We start from the raw sequence: 24,156 nt of genomic DNA, 5'->3' as shown, positions 1-24,156 counted from the left end.
AGACCTGGCAGCCTGTACCCTGGCTTAGTCCTTCTACCATCACTCCTCTAACTCACTTTGGGGGAGTTGACCTGCTCTTGGTAGCCAGACACAGCTGGAGAAGTGGGTTGACCTAGGGCTCTTAGGCCACCTGGAGGTGGGAAGGTGAAAGGGCCAACAACAAATGAGCTCCTGAAAAAGTCAAGTGTCCCTAATTCATGAGTGAACAGTTAGAACTGAAACCATTTTCACTAGAAATCTTCGAAATTGTGGACCAGTCTGTGTCCTATGACAAAATCCATGTGGATGCTTATATTTAACATTTTAACACAAGTTAACATTTTGTTAAATACATTAGGGGGCAGAGGTAGGGGATGAAGTTGGAGTTAGAAAGAGGGATGGTAGGGTGTGGGTTCTCTGTGGGTCCAGTGTTCCTTGCAGTGCACTGTACCCCAGCAAGAAGTGGGCTTTGCACTAACGGCCATGCTGACCATTGGGAATGAGGTGTCTGTTGCCCTCAAGGCCATTTTTCAAAGAGTCTCTCTCTTTGCCTTTGGTGGCCTCTTTTTCCTCTTCCTCTTCCTCTTCTTCAAACTCATCATCTTCATCATCACTTCTCACATCCTGTATGCTCTAGACAAAGCAAAGAATGGCCTGTGAGTTCCAAGCTTCTACAAAGAGTTGCATGAATAATCAACTAAACAACCCAGGGCAGAGGTCTTATTTCCTTTAGAGAAAGCCCAATATCCAAAAAAATAAATATAGACCAATGCAGAACATAAAACAAACCTTAACAGACTTTAAGAGTCAGAAGTATGTTTTGACCATAATAATATTAAAATACAAATCAATAACTCTTTCCCCTACTATCAAAACACTTAGAAATAAAAATGCCATGTAAATAGTAATTCAATCAAAGGGGGAGGCAGTATAATGATTATGCAAAAAGGCTTCATGCTGGTGCAATGTCTGGAAATCAATGAATATAATTCGTCATATTAGCAATGAATTCCTTCATAAAGAAGATGTAAGATTATATCAATTGATGAAGAAATATTAGGTGAAAGATTCAACTTTCATTTATTGTAACAATAATAAAAAGTAAAACACCTTTCAATGAAGAAAGAAGTTAGCCTCATACTTAGTGGTAAATGACTCAATATCTTTTTCTTAGGATTAAGGACAAGGTAAATGTCAATACTCCTGTTCAACACCTTACTGGATGGAAATCATAATGAGTATATTTAGGCAAGAAAAATAAAATAACATAGATTGAGAAAAAAAAAAAGAAACTTGCAGATGTTATACTTGTCTATGTAGAAAATTCCAAAGACCATGCCAAAAACCATACAGAATTAACAAATAGCCTTGAGCTTGCAGAATACAAGGTCAACTACACACACACACACACACACACACACACACACACACACACACACACACACACACACACACACACACCACGATCTCTAGATACCACTCTAGTCAGCTGGAAAATGTCCTCACATTTACCTCCAGGTAAAAACACAGCTCCAGTTTACCATCCATAGAATTCCCTCTTCTGGTACCATCTGTGGTGCTCTTATGCAATGCTGCAGATGGAGGCCCAGGACTCAGGCATGCTAAGGCATGCACTCTACTGCTGAAGCATCATTCTCTCATGGGTTTGAGGCCAGAAATTAATAATCCATTTGAGTCAAAATCAAGGTGTGGTAAAGCTGTTTGTTGGATTATTAATTTCTGTGTTTTTTCTCCCTACCTCCCCTACTTCTCCTCCTGCCTCCTTCTTTCTGTGACTGTTTCTAAAAACAAAGAGTGAAAATTGGGCTGGACAATTGACAGATGAGTGGATAAAGAAGTTATGGGACCTACATTTGACAAAATACTACGCTGCAATTAGCAAAGATGGTATTGTGTCCTTTGGAACAAACTACATGGAACTGGAGGTGAGTATGCTTAGTGAAATAAGTAAAGAGATGAAAGACAACTACCAAAAGGTTTTGCTCATATGTGGAATATAGATGATTAAAGCACATGGACTTGCAAAGGAAAAATTAAAAAGTAGCCCACCTGTCTACTGGACACTGTGAGAACTAGGGTGGTTATTGCTGAGTGAGATTAGGGGCACACAACTTTGTTGGTGGGTAGGGTATGAAGCTATACCCCTACAATTTTATAATCTTTAAACCATTATTAGATTACTAATAAAAATTAAGAATAAATAAATAAAATTGGGCTGGGAGGGGACTTAAGAGTATTATGCATATGTAAAGCCCTAGGTTCATTCCCTATCACTACATCAAAAGTAAATAATAGTATTTCTTTTCAGAAAACAGACACTATGTTCTTCCCAATAAACTTTGCTAGGCATAATTCATGCAAGCATATTTGTTGTCAGGATATTGCTATTGCTAGGAATTAAGACACTTTCTATTTTCTTTACCTTGAGATCCCTCCACCAACAGTTACAAATTAAGAATTGTGTGCTTCTCCTCTTCCTTTCAATTGTCTCAGTGTAATTTGGTGAGGGAAAAAAATTCCAGAAAAAATAACAGGAAGGGAAATGAAACTGCTACAGACCAGCATTCATTGCAAAAGATAAAAGATGGCATGAAATTCTTAAAGCAGTACTGAAAATTCAAACACTGTCCAAGACCAGTGTTGAACATGACCCCTCAGCTTCTAAGTTCACAATCTGTCAGACCTAATCTAGGAAAGAAGGGAAAAAAAATTCAGGAAAGGTGAAAGCTATTTCCTCACAGATCATTTTCCAAGATGACATACATAACAAGATGACTTCCACTTTCCACTGCTTGAGGAGACTCTGGGGGTATGTGCAACCAAACACTCCTCTGTGCACAATCTTCATGCACACACCCTCTTTCACAAAAACAAAACAAAACAAACCAGAATACACACAGTTTGTTGGCTCAATAAAGAAATGTAACTTCATGGGTTCTTCTCAGTATGTTCTGTTCTTTCCCACAGCAATACAGAATAATAAGCAAGACTCACTATAAACTGTATTGAGGAATAAGCTTAATGTCTCATCAGCTAAGAGGCAGTAGGAGAAAGGCAACCTTTCTAGGATGTGCTGGGAGCAGGTCAGAAGTGCATCCCCTGCAGACAAAGTCTTTCAGGAAAGGGTGATAACTTGGCTGATAGTTGTTTTCATGGGAGGAATCCCGAGGGACTCCTTTTCCTTCCTCAAAAAGAATCTTACAAGGGAACAGGCGGAAATATGAATTAAAAGAAATTAATCTCTCTCCAGGAAAATGGACTAATAGCTACTGGCACACTTCTGCTGAGAAATGAACTGGTCCTCCAAAGCTACCCAACAAACACCCCAGGACACACTTTCTCCAGCACTCTTACTACTAAAAGGCTCCAGACCATACGGGAAGTTTTGAAAATTCATGGCATCCTTGGGGTTGCAAAGGTTGGGAGCACTGCTGACTTAAACCTGGGGAGCCGGATAGCCTACAATGTGCCTGACCTGGAAAGGTCCTGCCAGGACTATGTTTACAGTTATCCAGGCACTGAACCCGACTCCATTTTATGTTCAAGCACAGCAATCCTTGTGTGGTTCTACTATATTTGCTCTCAGTTTTTCAGGGACATGATCATGTAAGCAAACCAAGGAAGACTTTACTTTTGTTCAGGACTTCACAGATTCTGAAAACCATGACACTGATGACACAACCACCAGTGGCGTTTGGTTTCCCTACAGCACACCTGTGAGTCTGCACCTGCAGTTGCCTCACTCGTGGTGAGTCTGCAGAGAAGACACTCAGTACCCGTCAGCTTCTATGTTTCTTCTAGTGTGGCCACACACATGTTGACACATGTGATGCTAATGTTGTCAGAAATGTCTTTAATAATATGTCTTCATTTAACTGTTGGGATGTCAGATTGCTTTTCGAAATTACGATTGTAGGCAATTTATGTGAACTTGGAATTTGATTTCAAGGTCTAGGGAAATACCATAAAGGTTATGCGAAAATATTTTCATGCCTGTGTTTCCAAAGTGCCAGCATCAGTCTCCAGCACTAATACAAGCCAGAACTGAGCAACATTTTGGCTAGAACAAAAATTCCTTTCTTAGGAATTTAACTTCAGGCTAGTGAAAGGTGTGTGTGGATCTAACAGGCTGAAGAAACACCACTATAGGTGATGATCAAGCTCAGAAAGGACTTCCCAGTAGTAAGATTTCCTGAGATATATAAATGGTTGCATATTATGCAGATTCAAATAATATAAGTAGGAACTGGGTGCCAGGTGGTAGCGCAGTGGGTTAAGCGCGCATGGCACAAAGTGCAAGGACCGGCGTAAGGATCCTGGTTCGAACCCCTGGCTCCCCACCTGCAGGGGTGTCGCTTCACAGGTGGTGAAACAGGTCTGCAGGTGTCTATCTTTCTCTCCCCCTCTCTGTCTTCCCCTCCTCTCTCCATTTCTCTCTGTCATATCCAACAACAACAATACTAACAAAAACAATAATAACAGTAACAATAAACAACAAGGGCAACAAAAGGGAAAAAGATTAATAAAAATATAAGTAGGATAATATTTAAACTTTAATAAAACTTCACTTTATAAGGAGCTGGGCAGTAGTGCATTGGGTTATGTGCATATAGTGTGAAGCCTAAGGACCAGCACAAGGATCTCGGTTTGAGCCCGGCTCCCCACCTGCAGGGGGTTTGCTTCACAAGTGGTGAAGCAAGTCTGCAGGTGTCTATCTTTCTCCCCTCTCTCTGTCTTCCCCTTCTCTCTCAATTTCTTTCTGTCCTATTCAGCAACAGCAGCAGCAACAACAACAGCAGCAGCAATGGAAAAAAAAAGATGGCCTCCAGGAGCAGTGGATTCATAGTGCTGGCACCAAGCCCCAGCAATAACCCTGGAGGCAAAAAAAAAAAAAAAAAAAAAACAGAACAAAAAAACACCTCACTTTATATTCAATCATATAACGTAACAGTAAGAGTGCAACATTCTAAAAAATTTCTCTCCCTTAAAAACCCTCTGAACGTAACCTATTCATCCTGTCCCCTCCCCCTCAAAACCAGCTATCTATTTATTGTCTATAAAATTGTATCTTTTCCAGACTGTGGGAGTCTGACTCAAAAAGCACATAGGATTTTCAGGTTAGCCACATGTGTTCAAAGTTCCTCTATGTCTTTTCATGATTTGGAACTTCAGTTCTTTTTATCGTTAAAGGCTATTTCCTTGTTTGATGTGCTGCAAGGTATGCCTTTGCCTACCGAAAGACACCTCAGTTGCTTCAGTTTTGTTGATTGTGAAAGGAGCTACTATGTGCTGGGCACCGGACTGCACAGTCAGTTTGGACAGCAATGCTTCCTCTTTACAGTAATCGTAGACACAGGTGCAGTTTCTTTACTATGAATGAGAGTAAGCTGAAGCTCAGAGGCAGTCAGGGACCTTTTCAAGGCCCCCCCAGCTAGCAGAGGCATGCAGGACAAAAACTCTGATTCTAAACCTAGACACCTTGGCCCACTGTTCCTTGCAGGCCTCTGTGGACGTCATCTGCATGGACATGTGCAGTCAGGACACCCAGATGGCTGACACCACCTCTGCCTGAGGTCAACACTTTGCATAAGGAAGTTTTCTTTCTTCGTCTCACACTGAGGTGAACAACTAACTGTCTCAGCAACAGGACTGAACTATACGCATAAAATAGCAAAAGTCATCCCCAGTTAGTTACTTTCACTATGTTGGACAAAATATTGACATAGACTATCTATTCTATTTCATTTTCTTTAAAATGAGATGTAGGGGGATGGAGAGACAGCATAATGGTTCTGCAAAAGACATTCATGCCTGAGGCTCCAAAGTCCCACGTTCAATCCCCAGCACCACCAAAAGCCAGAGCTGAGCACTATTCTGATAGCTCTCTGTGTTTACCTTTCTGTCATTAAAATAAAGAAAGAATTTTAAAAATCTAGATGTATGGATTTCATTTAATGACCTGATTTGAAAAAAAAAAATGAAGTTTTTCTAATCGGCAGAGATCAGAAAATCGTCAGAGAAGCTATAAGCCACAGTCCACATCAGCAACCCCTTCTCACAACTGCATGTTTTTCCCAGCTATTACAACAAGTGATCAGCTTGCTCTCAAGCTGCAGTCTACATTCCTGCCAACACAGCATTTTCTGGGACTCTACCTGTCTGCCCGGATGAATGCCAAGACTGCTCGCACAAGTAGCAGCAGGTGCCTCTCTTGAACCAGCCAGCTTCTTTCTCTCACTGCCTCACCCATTGCTTTTCTTGCATACAAGCACCCTTCTTCCCCATTCCTAGGGTGTTATGGGCTATCCAAATTTGTCTCGTGAAATTGGCTAGCCATAAGCCCTCCCAGAAATCAATAAATGCCCAAGCAAATGCATGCCAGAAATGCAAGTCAAAGCAATATATACTATGCTAAGTCCCTTGGTGTCTGGATCCAGATGCATACAAAATGCCCTGAGATTGGTTTATTCATGGTTGTCTGATTTACGGAAAGAAAACACAATGGCTTTCTGGGACTGGTTTGTGTACATAGCTTATATCCTCTTGGCTTTTGCTGTGGAACTCAAAAGCTGCTTTTAAACTATCCCAGCTCACCAGTGTAAAATAGAATATATTCTACTTTCCATTGGTGGCTCTTTTCTTTTCATTGCATTTGCTGCTATCAGCTTAATTTCCTCAAGAAGTGATTTCACTTTTCTCAGGTCTAGGTTGCTTTTTGTTTATTTTGTTTTGTTTTGTTAAGGAGCTTCCAAGAGGGAGAAGATGCATTCTAGAGAGTCTGGTCAAACATTTCATTTTGCAGATGAGATGAGCTCATCTAATCTAGTTCCTGCGGAATCCTGGTATGCCTTTTACACTAACCCTAGCAAAGGATGTCCACATTCCTGCTTGTACATCCCCAAGAACTCACTGTCTGCTTCCTTTACTACATGGTGCTGAATCTCTCTCCCAGCACCTAAGGAATCTGTACTATCTCCAACGCTGGTCAACACCTCAGACATGCAAAGGCTGTTACCTCTATGAGCTACATACACCCCTTCTCTTCTAGCCGTTCCTCATATGACACAGCCCCAAACCTTCCTGCACCTTGTGTATCTTCTGAAAACATTGTGCTACCTGTATTAGACAAGCAGCATCACTCAGCTAACACATTACCTGCCACTTTAATCTCCACAAAAATAGTGGACACAATAAATTTAAGGTCAGACCCCAATGTCTAGACTTTTGATTTTTTTCTTTCTTTCATTCTTTGGATTTTAATGTAACTTTTCCAACCTTTTTTCTTTTACCAATCTTTTTTTTTTTTTTTCCTCCAAGGTTATTGCTGGGCTCGGTGCCTGCACCATGAATCCACCGCTCCTGGAGGCCATTTTCCCCCTTTTGTTGCCCTAGTTGTTGCAGCCTCGTTGCTTTTATTATTGCCATTGTTGACGTTGCTTTGTTGTTGGGCAAGACAGAGAGAGAAATGGAGAGAGGAGGGGAAGACAGAGAGAGAGGGGAGAGAAAGATAGACACCTGCAGACCTGCTTCACCGCCCGTGAAGCGACTCCCCTGCAGGTGGGGAGCCAGGGGCTGGAACCGGGATCCTTACGCCGGTCCCTGCGCTTTGTGCCACGTGCGCTTAACCCACTGCGCCACCGCCCGACTCCCCCAATCTTATTTTCTTTTAATATCACAAGATTCTAGAACATATAGAGACCACAGTCTTTATCAAATATATATGACTTGCCTATTAGTAAAAGTAAGTGACCCTGGTCTGCTCTCTTGCAAATTACTAGAAAGATTATCAAACAAAATAAACTTTGACAGTAAAGCAGAAAAAATGTACTAATGCTGAAAGGGTAAGATATTCATTCCAAATACAGGAATAACCTCTGCCACAGCATTTCCATACACCTCTGGGATGACATCTGTAACCATGGCGTCAATAAAACTGGAGAGTCGTGTTTTTAAAATGCCTTAACTCAAGTCTGTGCCTGGGAATCTGTGGCTTTACAGTAATGTCAAGAGCCCAGGAGGTCGTGAATGACTCATAATGTCCCACTGCTTTTTGATGGCTCAACATCTAGAGCCACAGTTGGCAATGAAACAAAGAACAATATAATAAGCATTTTAGGGTGTTTTGAAAGCAAACTTTTAGCTTTAACTGTATAAAGAAAAAAAAAAGTACATTCAAAGAGCTCAATTTTCTGAAGTACTATCAAAATACATTCCCTTTTGGTATATTAGTTCTTATTATTCAAGTTGACAAGGTCACAGGGAAAAAAACGAATTTTCACTCTCCTCAAAGAGGCTGCATTGAACTGAAACTGGATCCCATGAAACCTATCCATGGACATATTCTTTCAGTAATCTGGAACATGAATTTTTGAGTCCAGTTTGAATAGGCACATCAATTACCTAGGATTCCTGTAAACTGTAAACTCTCATTCAGAGCCTTTTTCGGGTCTCTAGTGGGGCTCACGATGCTGGTACAACAGGATCCAGGTGACATGGGGACAGGCAGGGTCCATACTGCTGTGAGTAGAATGTTGGTCAAGCCAGACCTTTTCTAGATAGTTATACCTTTAGAAAGAAGTTGAAAGGGATGGAACAGGAGACAGTTCAGCTAATGGGATAAGGGGGTGGTGGTGGCGGCGGCACATCTTGCCATGAACAGGACTCTGGTTCAAGTCAGAACCACATGTGGACAACACAGCACTGGGGGAAGTGCTGGTGTTTTCAAGTCTCTCTCTGGATCTCTCTTTATATATCTATCTGAAATAAATGGCTGCAAGATGGGGGTGTACATTAGACCACTTCAATGTTCAGTGAGCTCTACTCAAAAGTTGACCCAGGAAGCATGTTGGGTAGTTGCCACCTCCCCCTGGCTTCTGCTTAACCATATGCCTATATAGGGATTTTACTGATCCAAAGCTTTGGTCTATTTACATAAATCACTTTTACATAAAGCACTCCAGGGCATTGGTGATTCTATGATAGGATTCTCTCCTGCTCCACCCCCTCCTTGTCACACACTGATCCCTTCTTTGTCACACTCTGATTTTCACCAGTCACTTTTCTCTCCACCCTCTCTATATCACATCCTGTTTCCACCCTACTTGGAGAGTATAAAAACAGCTGCTCTTCTGATTAAAGACACTTGGAAATTGCTTTCCAGCTCCGAGAGTTCCAGAGTGTATCTCCTGCGGAAGTTGGTGCAAGCACGAGTTCCTGATCCCTCTCCCACACAGCAGCCTAGATCAGCTCCAGTTGAGTTCTCTCCAACCCAGAGAGCACTAGCTCGGGAAGAAGTACCCTCAGGCTATCCCGGCAGAAGCAGAAGGACATCCCAGGATCTGATGCAGTGTGCAGCCACTTCACCTCGTGGCTTTCAGGCATGGGCAGAGTGCACACAGGACATTTGAGAGGTCCCAGGTTTGACCCCCCCCCCCCACCAGGACCACCATAAGCAAGAGCTCAGCAGTGTGTTTGGTCAAAAAGCAAACAAACAAGAAACTCATGACTTTCAACCCAACAGCCATAGTAGAGTCACTTGGGAGGTAGGGAGAGAAAAAAAAAAAAACAGTCAAAAATACTAGTGCCTGGGTCATGGCCATATAGATCTGATAACTGGTCTGTCATAGGACCTGGCTCTGGGTTTCTATCTTTGAAAGCTCTACAGGCCATTTTAGTCCACTGTAGTCAACACAGTAGATACATAAGGGGTTGATCTGAAATGAAAAGTGAGACTCTTGGGAGAGTTTCTGAATGTGAGACTATCCTTTATTCTGTATTAACATTACATATAATCCTCCCCTAACTGCAATGTATGTGTATATATATATATATATATATATATATATATATATATATATAGACATATACATACATATATACTGGGCAAAAAAATCATGCATTTTCACATACTAGTCTGCATAGAGGACTCCTAAGCAGCACAAAAGGTGACACATAGTGTTCTGGACTAGGAGATGAGATCAAAAGTTCAATCCCCAGATCTGGCCTCTGTATTTCTCTCATAAAACAAATCTTTAAAAAATAGCATTCCTGAATTCCTTAAATAGGCCTTTTAGATGAAAATCCTTAGAAACATTTAAGCACCTGTCACCAGATGTCATGATTCTTCACTCCTCAAAAAAAGGTTAAAATGATAAACTGTTCCCTGCAAAATGAAGCTTAACAAGAAAGCATGTAATTCAAATGAAATTACAAATGAATACACACCATCAGCAGACACTCCCCCAATGGAGGAAATTTAGTTTGACCCATGTAAAAAACAAACTTCAAGGTTTTAATACAGTGCAAACTGAATATGAATTAATAGTGTAAGGCGACCATCATACTCGATTTTAGCCAAGGCTGAGAAGCGATATAAGATGACTATCATCAACTCAACACAAAGCTGGGCTGTTAGCAGCTCAGGCTCACCATGTGACTCAGGGACACCATACAGGCCCCATGTTAGGGAGCTGCTTCACAGACTTTACATGTCTCTTAGTGCAAGTGATTTTTCTATAGAACTTGTGAGTCTGAAGAACAATGATAGTCTCATTCCAAATTTCCCCCTCACTCAGTAAAAACCACTATGGGACCAAGATGGGCACATGCCAGCAATTAGTCTGGGAAATACAGAACACCGTTCAAATTATCTAGAAGGAGAAAATACAGATTCCAATTTCAATGAGCTACCACCGCTCTCTAGTTTACAGATGGAAAAGTAAGGAAGGGATTGGACAGTAGCACAGCAGGTTAAGCACACATGGTGCAAAGCACAAGGACCGGCGTAAGGATCCCAGATCGAGTCCCCAGCTCCCCACCTGCAGGGGGGTCACTTCACAGGCAGTGAAACAGGTCTGCAGGTGTCTATCATTCGCTCTCCCTCTCTGTCTTCCCCTCCTCTCTCCATTTCTCTCTCTCTTAGCCAACAATGATAACATCAATAACAGCAATAACTACAACAACAATAAAAATAATAAAGGCAACAAAAAACGGGATAAGAAAAGCAAATTAAAAAAAAGAAAAGTAAGGAAAGGGAAGTAGTAAAAACAAGCTGGTTAGGAGCACAGAGCTTAGAAGAAGCACCAATAGGGGCCAGGCAGTGGTATACCATATTGAGTGCACATGATACTATGCCCAAGGACCAAGATTTGAGCCTCCACGCCCCACCTGCAGGGAGAAGCTTCATAAGAGGTGAAGCAGTGTTGCAAATGTTTCTCTCCCCCTGTAGGTCATAAATTAAAAAAACAAAAGAGGAGGAGGAGGAAGTTGCCAGATGTGTCAGCAAGCGGTCAACAAGACCACCTTGTTTCTGAGCCTTGAAAGAACTTGTGCTTTGCCTCTACAAGGAGGAAGACACACAGGGGTAGACTGGTGGTGGGTGATTTTTCCTGCTGGGAAAATGCTGCCAAATGCCCTCCCATGCACAGGGCAGCAGTCACCACAGCCATCAGTGCCTCTGCTAAGGACCAGGGGACTAGCCCAGCAGTTGAGCACAGGATATGCACATGTGGGACACCAGGTTCATTTCCCAGCACTGCATATGCCAGAGCTGTGTGGTGCTCTGGTCTCTCTTTCATAAAAACAATTAAATAAATCTTTTTTAAAGTGACGCAATTAAAAATATTTTATTTATTTTAATGAAAGATATGGAACATGATATAGAGAGAGGGAGACTATAAATTTTCCTGTTGTGTTCTTGGGGTTGATTTTTTTCTTTGTTTGCACAATAGTTAAAGAACATACTCTGTATGACTGATCATATTCAATTTTAAAGTATCTTTATTTTTTAAAATTTTTTATTACGTATTATCCCTTTTGGTTTCCCTTGTTGTTTTATTGTTGTAGTTCTTATTGTTGTTATTGTTGATGTCATCGTTGTTGGATAGGACAGAGAGAAATGGAGACAGAAGGGAAAGACAGAGGGGAGAGAGAAAGAGAGACACCTGCAGACCTGTTTCACCACTGGTGAAGCGATTCCCCTGCAGGTCGGGAGCCAGGGGCTCGAACCGGGATCCTTATGCCAGTCCTTGCGCTTTGTACCACGTGCACTTAACTTGCTGCGCTGCCACCCGACCCCCCTCTTTATTATTATTTTTTTAATGAGAGATCCAGAGAAAAACAAGAGCATCACACAGCTTTGGCATATGCAGTTTTGGGGACTGAATCTGCTACCTTGGAGACTCAGGCATGAAAGTCTCTTGCAGAATCCATTATGCTGTCTCCCTCCACCTCATTTTTAATACTGCCTCTGTTACACCCTGAGCCAGAAGCAGGCCTGAGAATTTCAGGGGTGCTTCCAGAATCCACATCATTCTTGGGGAAGAGAGGCAGCCTGGTTGCAGACCCCCTGTGATGACTAGGAGGCAGAAGCCACCCTCTCCACTGGGGACTAATATAGGCTGGGAGGCTCCAGGAGGCCAAGAACCACCATTGCCAGCACCTGGTTCCTAACACTTCCCTGAATCCTCCCAGAAAAGCGATGCCTGAACCAAGGACCCATGGGGTAACACCCAGGGCACCCACATTCCCACCCCCAGAAGCCTGCAGGTGGTGGGATCCTTCATTGGACAACCCAGAACAGTGTTCCAGTACCTTTTGGGTAGATAACAGGCTCAGTGACCAAGTTTCTACTCCAAAGAAGGGGCCTTCAGCCTAAGAGAAATGAGTAATAATTTGTGCAGGAGTGACGGAGGGAGCGAGGGAGGGAGGGAGGGAGGGAGAGAGAGAGAGAGAGAGAGAGAGAGAATGAGAATGAGAATGAGAATGAGAATGAGAGTGAATGGGGGGGTGGGTATTAGGAAAAAATAGGAATTGAGACCAACCCGGAATCCATGAAATGCTTGGTTCAACAGTGGCAACACCACTGGTTTCTCCACATCTTACAGCTCAGAGAATCATTTCATTGATACCAGAGCTTTCTGTCCTCATCACGACCTGTGAGCCACATAGGGCAGTCATCAACTGCAATGGGAAAATCAGGGGGAAAACATAAAATAAACAAAAGGCTTCCCCAAGGCCTCCCAGCCAAGTAGTTGGAAATCTGTGCCTCTGGGTCCTCATTTGGCATTCACACAGGGCACATAACATCTGGTCTGGGGTGGGTCAGGCAGAGACAGGGGTGGCCCATGGACACCATAGCACAAGGCCCAGAAGGCCCTCGGGACTGAGGCTATAAACTGCCAGCTGGGGAAGAGGGAGGCAGGGGGTTCACAACTGTGAAGCCCCTGGTATTTTCCTTGGCTGCAGGGAGCTGTCCTAGCCATGATCCTCCCTCTCCAGAGTACAGTCACACCCACCCAGAGGCAGGCTAAAGTCAGGGCACAGAGACTCAGCCCCTCTGCTTCAGCCAACGTTCCCTGTGGGGCTGGCTGAAGCCTCTGGTAGTTGCAACATAGTTCTACTTCCCCTCTGCGCCACCTCACACAGTGCCCCCAATGCTTCTGCATATGTGCAGATGCAGACACACACACACACACACACACACACACACACACACACACACCCATCTGGGGGTAAAGGGGGAGCAAAGGCTATAGAAGCTGCAGAGTTTGCTTCTGATTTCCTCTGCGCCCTGACTTGTTTTCACCTCCCTCCAAGATGCCATCTACTGCCCAGTGAAGATGCAGGCCTCCTACCCCCAAAGGCTGGGCTTTCCTCACACACCATTTTGCACCGAAGTAGGTAGGTATGGGAGACTTTGGTGGTACCATCAGACTAGAGGCTTCGGTCAAACCATGATATCAGTAACTGTCACTCTTGTTACAGTGCAGACCGGGCTCTGATCTCAGCCTATGTACCCAGTGTCAAACCTCAGGAAGGTCCCAGGCAGCCAAATGAGTGAGAGTCTCCAATTCCATTCCTCCAATTCCAAGACATGACCAAACTCTCCAGGTTTACAATGAAAATAATCAGAGGCAGACACATGGACCCATATTGCTTGGGGCTTGACAGAGATGGCTGGTATCAGGGCAGGCGTGAGAACACTCAGGGAGAGTGTGCCTGCTAGAGGCTCCTCTCTTTAGGACTCCTGAGTGGTTAGGTGGGAGAAGGAGGTGGCATTTGCAGAAAGAACCCCCCTGAAGCCCAGAGTTCCACAGATGGCACACTTGCTACCCCCAAACATGGGTAAAGCCAGTTGTGGTATCAGTCACTCAGACACTAAAGCCCTTGTAGTAAATCAAAATGAAAATGTTTTTAAAAACCATTTCCTTCACCCATGTCCATGCACTAAGTTGAGTTTTGGGGAATATAAGGTTTCTTTTGTGTTACCTAAACTCTCTTCTGAGAGTCATGCTGTGGAGGAGGGCAGGTGGCCAGAGAGAGGAGGGCAGCCACGAAAATCCTGGGAGATTAACCGGGCAGTGGAGCAGGGTACACTCCCCACCACACCTGCTTTCACCAATCTCCCCGGCCCAAGAGCCCATTAATATAAACTGACACCTCTGGGTGTGAATGTGTAGATTTATTAACAAGTCAGGAACTGTTCCTGTCCTCTTGTCTAGGCTGATACATACACAGAAAGTCAAGTGCACGTAAGACATCTCTGAGTCTGTGTCTGTGTATGTGTTCATAGACCAGTGTGTATTTATCCACTAATAAAACGGAGAAGAGCTGTCCCTTTCAGGAAGACAGAAAGCCAAGTTCCAATTTTTGAAATGACTTAGATTCCGAGATAAAAATGATATCAGAGATTCTTTCATTTCTTTTAGTTGAATTTGCTCCTAGCTTCACTCACTTTGTGATCATTGACTCAGGGAAGCTTTGGGTTAACATCTGGGACTGAGGAAAGAAAGGCAGGTTTTGAGGATGCAAAACTAGCTTCAAAACTGCTGTCACTGGAATATACTCACTTCAAGAAGCTCCTGCATTTCACAACGGCTACCACTGACTTCCTGTCCATCAGATGACCTGAGAGGTTCACTACCTCCAAAGAGCTAGCATCTGGAAACCACTGTCAGCAATCATGTAAGAAAGAGCACACACAGGAAGAGCTAGCCCATGACTGGGAAAGTATGGAAAATCATTCCTATGATTAAATCATTCTGGGAAGTTGTAGAGTGAGGACTGCCATTTTCAAACAGACACCCCATAGCTGGAGTCTCCTGGAGTAACAGTTCTCACTCAGCCGCTGGCTCCCAGCTGCTTTCTGTGCCTTGTTCCAAAGGAACAGAGGGGGGTGGAAGGAAGCTGAAATAAAGTCTTGTTTTACTTATTTAAATACCCTAATGTAATCTTTCCCCATCAGAGATCAGTTCACCTGGAACTCAGAAATACTGTTGTTCTCAGCAGAAAGGGGGGGCAGTGGATCTGGATGTGTCTTCCTGGTGGCTTCCCAACAGAAAGGAGAAGCATGTCATACAAAGAGTAAAAGGATTTCCAAGTAGTCTGGGAAAATACAGTGTCTGTAGCAGTATGAGAAAGGGCCTCAGAAGGTTATCCTGATGTAGGAAACAACAGCATCTGACTGAAGAGGCTCTGCCTGGGTTCCAACCCTGATTTATAGTCTTTGGGGAGGGGGTCCTTCTCCCTCCAACCTTCCATTTCCACATCTGGCAAGTGAACCCTCTCTTTCTCCCAGTTCTGTGATGCTTCTGTCTCAACTTGTGAGTATGAAAATGGGTCCTCATTGATGAAACAAACCCAATTGCAAGGAAGACTAAAGCAGAAACAAACAAATGGGACTATATCAAATTGAAAAGCTTCTGCACAGCCAAAGAAACTATCACACAAACAAAGAGACCCCTCACAGAATGGGAGAAGATCTTTACATGCCATACATCAGACAAGAGACTAATCACCAAAATATACAAAGAGCTCAGCAAACTTAGCAACAAAAAAGCAAATGACCCCATCCATAAATGGGCAGAGGATATGAACAGAACATTCACTCCAGAGGAGATCCAAAAGGCTAACAAATATATGAAAAACTGCTCCAGGTCACTGATTGTCAGAGAAATGCAAATAAAGACAACATTGAGATACCACCTCACCCCTGTGAGAATGGCATACATCAAAAAGGACAGCAGCAACAAATACTGGAGGCTGTGTGAACAGAGGAACCCTTTTGCACTGCTGGTGGTAATGTAAATTGGTACAGCCTCTGTGGAGAACAGTCTGGAAAACTCTCAGAAGGCTAGACATGGACCTTCCATATGACCCAGTAACTCCTCTCCTGGGGATATACCCCAAGGACTCCATAACACCCAACCAAAAAGATGTGTGTACTCCTATGTTCATAGTAACACAATTCATAATAGCTAAAACCTGGAAGCAACCCAGGTGCTCAACAACAGATGAGTGGCTGAGAAAGCTGTGGTATATATACAATGGAATGCTATGCAGCTACTAAGAACAATGAACTCAACTTCTCTGACCCATCTTGGTCAGAGCTAGAAGGAATTATGTTAAGTGAGCTAAGTCAGAAAGATAAAGATGAGTATGGGATGATCCCATTCAACAACAGAAGTTGAGAAAGAAGATCAGAAAGGGAAACTAAAGGCAGGATCTGACTAAATTGAAAGTAGGGCACCAAAGTAAAAACCCTGTGGTGAGCGGAAGGGTGGACATGCGGCTTCCTGGGCTGGCGGGGGGGTGGGAGTGGGTGGGTGGGATGGGACACAATCTTTTGGTGATGGGACTGGTGTTTATGTACACACCTATTAAATTATAGTAATATAAATCACCATATAATTGAGAGGGGGGGAAATTGACTGTATGTCTAACAAAGGGACTTTTCAAAGCTAACACAATTACCAAATATGTGATGATAACAGTAACTATCCGTTGTCTTCTTGAACCCTAAGACAGCAGGAACCTCACATTTCCACTATAGAGCCTAAACTTCCCCCAATCCTGGGACCCTAGGGTAGGGCCCACTTTCCCATATGCTTCTCCCAATTCTTATCAAATAATATTGCATCCGCTGATTGCAACCTAATCAACGCAATGAGTGCCACCCCAGCATGCTTCACTTCAGACTGTGTCCAGATACTTCAGGTGTGGAACAACAACCCTTCAGCTTCATCACTCGGGTGAGACCTTTCCTTTCATAGTATTCTCTAATTCCATCCCAGGTGGTTCACTTCCTAACAAAGTCCCAAAACCTTAGACCAGGTTCCAGGAGATAGAGCATATGTTCACAGGTATCCATAAACTAGCGCAAATATATACCTGAAAGCAGTAGTACACTAGAGTTTGCAGTGAGTACCCCCCAACACTTCATCTCCACTATTCCAACCTTTGGGTCCATGATTCTTCAACAACTTGTTTGGCTTTGTATGATAACTCTCTTTTCAGCCACCAGGTTCGAGATGCCATCAGGATGCCGGCCAGGCTTCCCTGGACTGAAGACCCCACCAATGCGTCCTAGAGCTCCGCTTCCCCAGAGACTCACCCTACTAGGGAAAGAGAGAGGCAGACTGGGAGTATGGACCAACCAGTCAACGCCCATGTTCAGCGGGGAAGCAACTACAGAAGCCAGACCTTCCACCTTCTGCAACCCTCAACGACCCTGGGTCCATGTTCCCAGAGGAATAGAGAATGGGAAAGCTATTGGGAAGGGGATGGGATATGGAGATCAGGTGGCAGGAATTGTGTGGAGTTGTACCCCCCCATCCTATGATTTTGTTAATGTCTTTCTTAAATAAATAAATTAATTTAAAAAAAAAGAAAGAAAATTGGTCCTCAGCAGAGAACAGAGCAACTCCTAGGAAGGCCAAGCCACAGAAACTATGGGGGGAGGAGAACCCAAGAGGCCAGTGCATTCACTTGCTTCTCACTCCCTGCTTCTTATGTTCTCTTCCTCTTACTCTCTTAGGCCCTGCAGATAGTTGCCTTTTCTACACTGTTATCTTCAAACAACTTGCCCTTTTAAGTTTATTTTAAAAATCAGGTTTATGCTTGCTTTAAACCAGGAATTTCCCTAAAGGACTGCCCTTGGTGAGATTTTTTTTTAAATATTTGTCTCATTTCTTTTTTTAAAAAATATTTTATTTATTTATTAATGATAAAGATAGGAGAGAGGAAGAAAGAACCAGACATCACTCTGGTACATGTGCTGCCAGGGACTGAACTCAAGATTTCATGCTTGAGAGTCTAGTGCCTTAGCCACTGTGCCATCTCCTGGACCACGGTGAGTTTTTTTTTAAGAGTGCCCTTTCTGAAGAGCTGGAATACAGAGTACTCGCAAAGTAAATGAGCAAAGTCAGAGGTGAGATTACGAAACCTGTGAGAACACACACACACACACACACACACACACACACGATTCTTTACTATTCAAGGACCTATAGCCACAAATATAGAACTGCTGGGGAGGCAGGAGAGAACAGTCTTAGCAATGTGGATCCAGAAGGTGAATCCCCACCCCCACAAAACCAGGGACATGCCAGGCAATGTCTCTCCCCTACTCTCCCCTCCCCTGTCTCTCCAATCACAAATAGCTGCACTACAACAGGCAGGCATGGAGGAGAGCATCAGGGGTTCTGGTAGGCACTTAAATGTCCCTTCCCAGCTAGAGTTCTGTGGGAGTTTGTGTTACTATGAAGCTGAATATACAGTGTGAAAGAATATTCTAGTTTTAATTTTTTTTTTTTTACCACAGCACTGTTCAGCTCTGGTTTATGGTGGTATAGGGGATTGAATCTGGGACTTTGGAGTCTCAGGCAGGAGAGTCTCTTTGCATAACCATTATGGTATCTACTCCTACCCCTAGTTTAAAATTCTTTAAGCCAAGCAGTTTATGCTCCTACAAGTCTATACAACTCACTGTTGTTTCTTGAATGGTTTGTTAAGCTATAGATGTGTAAAGGTTCAACAACATGACAATATAGACAGCATTTTAAATTATTTAAAATATATTATTTTAAAATGATGTCATTTAATTTAATGTGGAATAATTATGATTTCCAATTATAATCTGTGAGCTTTAATCTGATCATTCATAGTTGTGGTATTCTTATGAAGTATTCCCCAGCAAAAGGCAGTTTTTACTTCCTCTATTACCAACTAAAACAAGAGGCCTGGAGCTTCTTGGATGGCAGAGGTTTTATATTTCTTCTGCAACATGCTGACATCTGAGAGAGTGTGTCCAAAAGAATCATGCAGAATGTGAGGCATGAATATCAACTGGCAGAAGACAGTTTAGAAAATTATTGTGGGAACTCTTGCCTACAAGTCAAGAAGTCTGGCCCCTGAGCTCAACTGCAGCACCACCCACAGGAAAGGAAGAGAGTCACCATGGGAGCCCACTGCTAGGCCCTTGGGGGCTCATAAACCCACTGTGAGGTGGTACCAAGAATCTGGGGCCAGGCAGTGACACACCGAGTGACAAAGCCCAAGTCCCACTTCGAGCCCCTGACCCCCCCCACCTGCAGGGGGGTCTTTTCACAAGGGATGAAGCAGGTCTACAAGGGTCTTTCTCATTCCCTCTCTATCTTCCCCTCCCCTCTCAATTTCTCTCTGTTCTATTTCCCCCCAAAAAAATTTTTTAAAAAGCCACAGGAGCAGTGGATTCATAGGGTAGGTACTGATCCCCAGCAATAACCCTAGCGGCATTAAAAAAAAAAAAAAAAGAATGGTGGTCACTATACTGGGATCAAATCCAGATCCTCAAACATGCAAATACTGTGCTCTGTCTACTGAGCCACCTCCATAGTCACCTCCAAACAAATATTGACAATTAATGTTCTTCCCTTGATTTTAATGGAGCATAAGTAGCAAAGAAAGCATGGCAAATTAACAGACTTGGGACCTAGTCTTGGTCTTGCCATGAGATAGCTCTGAATTTGGTCACGGCCTCAGCTGCTTCATGGTTATTAGAAGGTTCCTCTCTGTTAAAAAAAAAAAAAAAAAAAAAAAAAAGCTCAGCATGTGTAGTGTCGTTCTGTGAACAGAGAGACGCTGCCGCTGGAGTACAGATGTCTGGGGCAAGCTGCCAAGGCGAGAGCTGCTCCATCCTGGCTCAGGCAATGCATGTGACAGCTCCTCCCTCCACGCCTTGGCTGTGCCCCAGTCTAAGATGTCACAGAGACATGCTTGGGTTGGCCAGTACTCTGTATGATATTTAGAAAGAAGAACATAAAAGCTTAAGGATGATCAAGTTCTTTTCAGTAATATTAAACAAGAGCATGTTATGCTCTTTCTCATTTCCTCTCAAAGAGCTTTTCATGTTTGCAAAGAGAAGGACAAGATGGATATGTCAGCCAGTCAGACTTCCCGATGTGATGTGTGGGCTGGTAGTTAGTTCATCCCCAAATCACCCGTTTTCTAGGAGCCAGCTAGGTTTCAGGGCCAAGTCTTGTTCTCAGGCAGAAAGATGCCAGTGAACCCTGGCCCATATGTAAGTGTGCTGCCATTACAGTGAGGCTGCTGTCTCAGGTGTTCAACAACAGAGGCTACTAACTGCTAGAAGCTCTTCATTCATTATGGGCATGTGATAGTCCTGTTGTTTAGGGAAGACAGAGGTAAATATTTTTAAAATCACTACTTTAAAGAAGTTTAATAGTCACTTTCTTTTTTTTTCATGAAGGCTAGAAAAAAATTTGTATTCTGGACCTTTTTACCCAAATCATCATAGTTTATTTTCCCCAAATTATTTATTCACCTGAATAGTCAAAATTCCTTCTTAACTGCCTATCTAGTCTAAGGATATTGAAGAGACACGTTCTCAATACATTCTGTAAGATTTAAAAGAAATTTTAGGAGACTTATGAACTTTTGCAATTCTATTTTTTTCAAGACCCATGAATTAGTCACCTTAGTAACAACTGATGTGTGTGTTCAATGTTAAAGATTCCTTAAATAGAGTTGAAAACTGACTTGTTGGTTGTTCCTCTAAGGATTTCACTGCCACCTCAATCCCTCTCCTCCCCTCTACAATGAAACTATGCCTTCAAACAGCATTCTTTAAAAGGAGGCTTTATAGCTTTGGAGGAGCAAGCTGATTTCACAGCCAGTTTTGCCACTGCTATGGAAAACAGAGTGCACATGCAAGCCAGCTGAAGTCATACGAACTGCAAAGATTAGGGCTGTAGGGCCCCTACTCCTGCTGTCAAACTGCAATTGGAAACAGCTTTTGCAAAGTACAGCATGAGAAATCAGGAATTCCTGTCCACAGCTCCCCAATCCTCTGGGTTCTTAATCAAACCAAGCACAATCCATTAGAGATCAGAAATATGAAAAACATGATGAAACCAAACAAGAATACCTCCTGGTTTCAAAATTTTGTTCTGCCTGGATCTCTCCTAGGCTTGTGATTATTGTCACTCACCAGGTAGGAAGGGGGTAGTTTCTCCTTAGGGACAGGAGCTCAAGTAGGACAGGTTCAATTCAGTGCCCTTCCTTTACTTCAAACCCCTAATGTTCAAGTTGCCTAGCAGCTTAACTTTAAAGTCTTATCTCAGTTACTTCAATTGTATCAGTCACTTTGAAAGAAAAAAAAACTTCTCAAGACAGCATAGAAAAACTATTTAGAATATTAATGAACCAGAACCATTCAATAATCTTTCCCTTTAGCAATCAATCTTAAAGGGACAGAGTTCACTCTCAAGACTGTAAGCTCAAATTGAGTGTACAAGCAGATAAACAACTTTCAGTGTTTGACTTGAGATTTATCCAGATGTATCTCAATTTCCTGTGCCTCTGACTAGATTAAATAAGTGAGGGGTGGGGGAAGCCCAGAAGTCAATTATTCCATTATCGCCGTGATATGTATATTCTTCAGTGATCTTTGAAGCACATTTACTAAAGTAAGATGAGTTAATCCAAAATTGATTAAAAACAAATGAACTTAGCAAACCATCATAACTGTTACCTATGGGTCACTCAGATAATGTAATACTGTTACCCAAGGTTAGCACATCCCTAATGGGTCAGCTGTAACTTTCATCTTGAATGAGCTTAAGCAAAATTTCCTCAGTTGTATGATTTTCAGTCAAAGAAGGTGTTGTCATCTGATTTTTTTTTTCTTTTTTACTTTCCTTAATGGCTCAAGTCAAATTCCATGTACTCAGCTCCACGTTTCTGGGCCCTCTCTTTGTCAGGGGGATATTCTGTTCAGTACACGTAGCTGACAGCAGGTGACGATCCCCATCCCCCACTATAGTGAGGTGTTTTCCCACAGTCATGGCATCTTTTTCCTTTCTGAAGCTCTAGTCCATCCCAACTTTTTCTGGAATTAAAAACTAGAACTGAATTCAACACAAAACATCTTTTTATAGTCTAAAATGCACTACACATTTGTAATTATTTAGGTAAGAGGATGTTTTCAGAAAAAAAATAAAATAACCTAAGGCCGTATGGTGGACATTATTTCAAGGAACAGGAGAAAGTGAGGCAAGAGCATTATGTGCAAATTGTATGTTCAACAAGGACAGACATTACTGGACTATTACTCAGCTAGTGTCATATAGCTTGTCTCAAGTGGAACAAACTGAGACTTAACAGGGACATTCCTTGAAAAAGCAGTGATCAATATTTGGGTAGAAAATGTAAAAAAAAAAAAAATGGGGGCCGGGCGGTAGCGCAGCAGGTTAAGCGCACATGGCGCAAAGCACAAGGACCAGAATAAGGATCCCCCGTTTGAGTCCCCAGTTCCCTACTTGCAGGGGGGTCACTTCACAAGTGGTGAAGCAGGTCTGCAGGTATCTATCTTTCTCTCCCCCTTTGTGTCTTCCCCTCCTCTCTCCATTTCTCTCTGTCCTATCTAACAACAATGACAGCAATAACAACAATAATAACAATAATGATGAAAAGCAAGGGCCATAAAAGGGGAAGATGGCAAAAAAAAAAAAAAGAAAGAAAATGTCAAAACAACAACAACAAAAACTTGTGCTCTAAAAAAAGTGATTGCTCAGAATTAATGAAAATTCTGGGTATACTTTAGAGGGATTTTTATCAATAATCAAACAATGCGAGGAGGAACTCTAGTTAACTGGAAGCTAGCTAAAGTGTTTCAAAGTCTGGGTCTCATCTTTAGTCTGACAATGAAATCTACTAGTTAAGACCAAGAAGACTTGCACAATCTTACCTCCGAGAATAAACATCTTTTGAGCATCTTCATGATGAAATAGCCCCAGTATACATGAAGGCCTTGTAGGAGCATGAGTTGTAAGTTGAGGAAGATGTATGAAAAGAAAGGCTCAAGGTAGTACAGAGGCATGATCAGCGTGCAATGCAGAATCCTAAAAACCAAACAGATGGGAAAATTTCATTACAGCTTGTGAATTTTCAGTGAGAAAACAAATACTTTTTCTCCCAAGACACACAACATTTATTTCAATTGCAAAGATGTCCAGGAAATTTTCAAGAGAAAACAGTATGATAATATTACCTTTCATATCATTATTGGCATGTCACCAAAAAAAAAAAAATCCAATCTGCCTTCTGGGAGAAAAGTTAAAGCAAATGGAATGTTTATTGCCTCACTGCTTGCATGCCAATGTTTCTATACCTTGCTTTCCTCTTTGGAAACAGGAGCACATATACTAACTCAACTCACCTTTCTGAGGGGGGAGGGTAAAGACTGGAGCAACAACTAAGATAACATGTGTTTACACAGGGTTAGTATTGCCCTGTAGCACAATCTCATTTATTCAGTAGTAAAGGTGTATGAGGAAGTATAGAGAGGTAAAGATTCCAGATAAAAATACTTTCACTAAATTAAAAAAAATCCACTCTGACTTCTATTTTCTAAAATGAGTTGTATATATTTTAAATTTCACAGACAGACTCCGGGACACAAGTACCTGTGATAACCAGGACCCACAGTCCCTCCACATTCTACCTTAGCACAAAGGGATATATATGTATATTATAATTTTAGGGCTTTTACATATACTTTTAAAATAAGCATATTATTCCAATTATTCAAGTGGATTATTCATATTAAATTGGAAGAATCATAAAAAAAGTGTTCATGACTATCACTTTAAACAAACATGGCAATTGTATATATTAGCTTTCTTCTTTTATACATATTTATTTTAATTTTAATTAGCATACTGTGAAACTGATGAATCTTGTTGTACAGTTCTATGAATTACAATTCACGTATAGGTTTGGGTAACCACCACCACAATGAGGACACAGAACAGCTCCATCACCTCCCCCCATCCCCCAGGGCTGGCCCTCATAGTTACACCCTCCCTCATCCTTAAT

At 42.4% G+C, this 24,156-nt stretch overlaps 1 protein-coding gene across 6 annotated transcripts in view; it reads right to left on the bottom strand.

Moving 5' to 3' along the window:
* Nucleotides 1-263: 263 nt before the first annotated feature.
* Nucleotides 264-24,156, bottom strand: part of CERS3 (ceramide synthase 3) — a 96,972-nt gene continuing 73,079 nt past the window's right edge. For 4 of the 6 annotated variants that reach the window (XM_060179308.1, XM_007519490.2, XM_060179310.1 and 1 more), the window contains 2 exons: nt 23,027-23,180; nt 264-612 (listed from right to left, as the gene is read on the bottom strand). In XM_060179308.1, the coding sequence (XP_060035291.1) occupies nt 454-612; nt 23,027-23,180 (313 nt within the window). In that variant the 3' untranslated portion in view covers nt 264-453. Of the gene's footprint in view, nt 613-2,422; nt 2,689-21,404; nt 21,423-23,026; nt 23,181-24,156 lie in introns of those variants that run through there. The other 2 variants (XR_009546589.1, XM_060179311.1) reach the window with 2 other exon arrangements.

Source organism: Erinaceus europaeus, chromosome 20, assembly GCF_950295315.1.
Source record: "Erinaceus europaeus chromosome 20, mEriEur2.1, whole genome shotgun sequence".
NCBI classification, from domain to species: Eukaryota; Metazoa; Chordata; class Mammalia; order Eulipotyphla; family Erinaceidae; genus Erinaceus; species Erinaceus europaeus.
Note: the sequence above shows the minus strand (reverse complement) of the source record. Positions and strands in the feature narration are given on the sequence as shown.